Genomic DNA, 4,481 nt, shown 5'->3' with positions numbered 1-4,481 from the left:
ATCTGCTGCGATGTGTTGCCTCGTCACCTTTCTAGTCGTGGTTCCTCTGCCCGACATGACCTTGGTCTGCAGGCCAGTGACTAGCATGGCCTCGGTCCTTGTGCCACAAAGATGGCCGACATTGCAGACTCTCCTGTGCTCTGCTTGCAGCGTAAACCTCGATCTGATCAGCTGACAGCGAGACACATCTCCCCCCACGCCGTCGCCACGGCAGCCCCAAAACACGGCAAAGAGAACGTTTTCCTGCGGGAGGTGACGCACACACACACACACACACACACACACCTTTGATCCTTTTGATGTCCTTACTTACCTGTCCGATTGTGCCTGCAGGTGAGAAGTCCGCTAAAAGTGCGGGGGAAGGCGGGGCTAGTGTTGAAGAACCCAGACTTCAACTTTAATAAAAGTCAAGCTGTGAAGGTATCACCTGTCCACTCATCATCACACCTGTCCACTCATCACCACACCTGTATCACCTGTCCACTCATCATCACACCTGTCCACTCATCACCACACCTGTATCACCTGTCCACTCATCACCACACCTGTATCACCTGTCCTCTCATCATCACACCTGTATCACCTGTCCACTCATCACCACACCTGTATCACCTGTCCTCTCATCACACCTGTATCACCTGTCCACTCATCATCACACCTGTCCACTCATCACCACAACTGTATCACCTGTTCTCTCATAATCACACCTGTATCACCTGTCCACTCATCATCACACCTGTATCACCTGTCCTCTCATCATCACACCTGTCCACTCATCATCACACCTGTCCACTCATCACCACACCTGTATCACCTGTCCTCTCATCATCACACCTGTATCACCTGCCCACTCATCCCCACACCTTTATCACCTGTCCTCTCATCACCACACCTGTATCACCTGCCCACTCATCCCCACACCTTTATCACCTGTCCTCTCATCACCACACCTTTATCACCTGTCCTCTCATCACCACACCTGTATCACCTGTCCTCTCATCACCACACCTGTATCACCTGTCCTCTCATCACCACACCTGTATCACCTGTCCTCTCATCATCACACCTGTATCACCTGTCCACTCATCATCACACCTGTCCACTCATCACCACACCTGTATCACCTGTCCTCTCATCACCACACCTGTATCACCTGTCCTCTCATCACCACACCTGTATCACCTGTCCTCTCATCATCACACCTGTATCACCTGTCCTCTCATCATCACACCTGTATCACCTGTCCACTCATCATCACACCTGTCCACTCATCACCACACCTGTATCACCTGTCCACTCATCATCACACCTGTCCACTCATCACCACACCTGTATCACCTCTCCTCTCATCATCACACCTGTATCACCTGTCCACTCATCACCACACCTGTATCACCTGTCCACTCATCATCACACCTGTCCACTCATCACCACACCTGTATCACCTGTCCACTCAACACCACACCTGTATCACTTGTCCACTCATCACCACACCTGTATCACCTGTCCACTCAACACCACACCTGTATCGCCTGTCCACTCAACACCACACCTGTATCGCCTGTCCACTCATCCCCACACCTGTATCGCCTGTCCACTCATCATCACACTTGTATCACCTGTCCAATCATCACCACACATGTATCACCTGTCCACTCATCGTCACACTTGTGTCACCTGTCCACTCATCATCACACCTGTCCACTCATCACCACACCTGTATCACCTGTCCACTCATCATCACACCTGTCCTCTCATCATCACATCTGTATCACCTGTCCACTCATCACCACACCTGTATCGCCTGTCCACTCATCACCACACCTGTATCGCCTGTCCACTCAACACCACACCTGTATCGCCTGTCCTCTCATCATCACACCTGTATCACCTGTCCACTCATCACCACACCTGTATCGCCTGTCCACTCAACACCACACCTGTATCGCCTGTCCTCTCATCCCCACACCTGTATCGCCTGTCCACTCATCACCACACCTGTATCGCCTGTCCACTCAACACCACACCTGTATCGCCTGTCCACTCATCCCCACACCTGTATCGCCTGTCCTCTCATCCCCACACTTGTATCGCCTGTCCACTCATCATCACACTTGTATCACCTGTCCACTCAACACCACACCCGTATCAGTTGTCCACTCAACACCACACCTGTATCACCTGTCCACTCATCATCACAATTGTATCACCTGTCCACTCATCATCACACTTGTATCACCTGTCCACTCATCACCACACTTGTATCACCTGTCCACTCATCATCACACTTGTATCACCTGTCCACTCATCACCACACTTGTATCACCTGTCCACTCATCATCACACTTGTATCACCTGTCCACTCATCACCACACTTGTATCACCTGTCCACTCATCATCACACTTGTATCACCTGTCCACTCATCATCACACTTGTATCACCTGTCCACTCATCACCACACCTGTATCGCCTGTATCACTCATCACCACACCTGTATCACCCCCACCCCCCACCCTAATCCCACACCTGTCTCAGCAGGACACGCCCTCCATGGCCAGGAGTTGCTTCTCGCCCGCTCATGAAGTCTCTCTGTAGACACCCGGACTGGACGTGACTATTCCGTGTTGCCACGGCAACGGCTTTGCCTGGGCGGCATGTGAGCCAATCAGACGTGACAGTATTACAACCTGGCCACTTCATTAGGTACACCAGGTACATGAAAGTGCTAATTGTTTATTACTATGTTATACTGACAGCTGTGTCTAATATTCAATGTACTTTTCCATGGTCATCATTGAAACCACACAAAGATAATAACATGTTAATAATGTTTATTACTACAATATACTGACAGCTGTTTTTTTAAATATTTAATGTACTTTTCTAAACATTTCGTGGTACTTTGGGATTTTAAACTGCTCCATAATTTAGTATTTATTTCAAGATGTGAATGGTAGATATTTGATGTCAGAGACTTGAACATGTCTGCACTTGAACGTGAATCTTCTTCGTACAAAATGTGAATGACTTAAAAGCAAACTTTAATTTTGGCGGAACAGGAAGTCATGATTACGAGCTATCTTAGCGTATTACTGTACTAGCGTGAAGTTGGCCCCCTCATCATTGCAAATATTACAATAACCCTGTCACTCATGTCTTACCTAAATATTTAGTTTGGGTCGTTACTGTTTTTAAAGGGGAACTGCACTTTTTTGGGGGGATTTTGCTTATCGTTCACAATCATTATGAGAGACAAAAACACATTTGAGAAATTTCTTTTTTTAAGATATTAAAGATGATAATTAAAAAAACGCTTGGAAGATGCGTCTAATAACACTATTGTAGCCTTCGGAGAGACAATCTGTAATATGTACAATATACACACTGCAAGTATATATATAATGTAGTAACAGACACCTTCATAACACTATGTAATATATTTGTACACACACTACAAGTATATATATAATGTAGTAACAGACACCTTCATAACAATATGTAATATATTTGTACACACACTACAAGTATATATATAATGTAGTAACAGACACCTTCATAACAATATGTAATATGTACAATAGACACGCTGCAAGTATATATACAATGTAGTAACAGACACCTTCATAACAATATGTAATATATTTGTATACACACTACAAGTATATATATAATGTAGTAACAGACACCTTCATAACAATCTGTAATATGTACAATATACACACTGCAAGTATATATATATAATGTAGTAACAGACACCTTCATAACAATATGTAACATGTACAATATACACACTGCAAGTATATATATATATATATATATATATATATATATAATGTAGTAACAGACACCTTCATAACAATATGTAATATCTAAAATATACACACTGCAAGTATATATATATATATATATATATATATATATATATATATATATATATATATATATATATATATATATATATATATATATATATATATAATGTAGTAACAGACACCTTCATAACAATGTGTAATATGTACAATATACATACTGCAAGTATATATATAATGTAGTAAGAGACACCTTCATAACAATATTTAATATGTTTAATATACACACTGCAAGAATATATATGATGTAGTAACAGACACCTTCATAAAATGTAATATGTACAATATACACGCAAGTATATATATAATGTAGTAACAGACACCTTAATAACAATATGTAATATGTACAATATACACGCTGCAAGTGTGTATGTATGTATATATATATATATATATATATATAAAATGTAGTAACAAACACCTTCATTACAATATGTAATATGTATAACATACACACTGCAAGTATATATATACATAATGTAGTAACAGACACCTTCATAACAATATGTAATATGTACAATATACACGCTGCAAGTATATATATAATGTAGTAACAGACACCTTCATAACAATATGTAATATGTACAATATACACACTGCAAGTGTATTTA

At 41.9% G+C, this 4,481-nt stretch overlaps 1 protein-coding gene across 2 annotated transcripts in view; it reads left to right on the top strand.

Moving 5' to 3' along the window:
• arhgap19 (Rho GTPase activating protein 19) overlaps positions 1-3,773 on the top strand; it is a 29,876-nt gene extending 26,103 nt beyond the window's left edge. The window contains exons 10-12 of one of the 2 annotated variants that reach the window (XM_061984301.2): positions 151-252; positions 334-420; positions 2,540-3,773. In XM_061984301.2, the coding sequence (XP_061840285.1) occupies positions 151-252; positions 334-420; positions 2,540-2,596 (246 nt within the window). In that variant the 3' untranslated portion in view covers positions 2,597-3,773. Of the gene's footprint in view, positions 1-150; positions 253-333; positions 421-2,536 lie in introns of both variants that reach the window. The other variant, XM_061984300.2, reaches the window with a different exon arrangement.
• Positions 3,774-4,481: the final 708 nt, after the last annotated feature.

This window comes from Nerophis lumbriciformis, linkage group LG25 (genome assembly GCF_033978685.3).
Source record: "Nerophis lumbriciformis linkage group LG25, RoL_Nlum_v2.1, whole genome shotgun sequence".
In the NCBI taxonomy this organism is placed as follows: domain Eukaryota; kingdom Metazoa; phylum Chordata; class Actinopteri; order Syngnathiformes; family Syngnathidae; genus Nerophis; species Nerophis lumbriciformis.
This window is presented reverse-complemented; position numbering and strand designations above follow the sequence as displayed.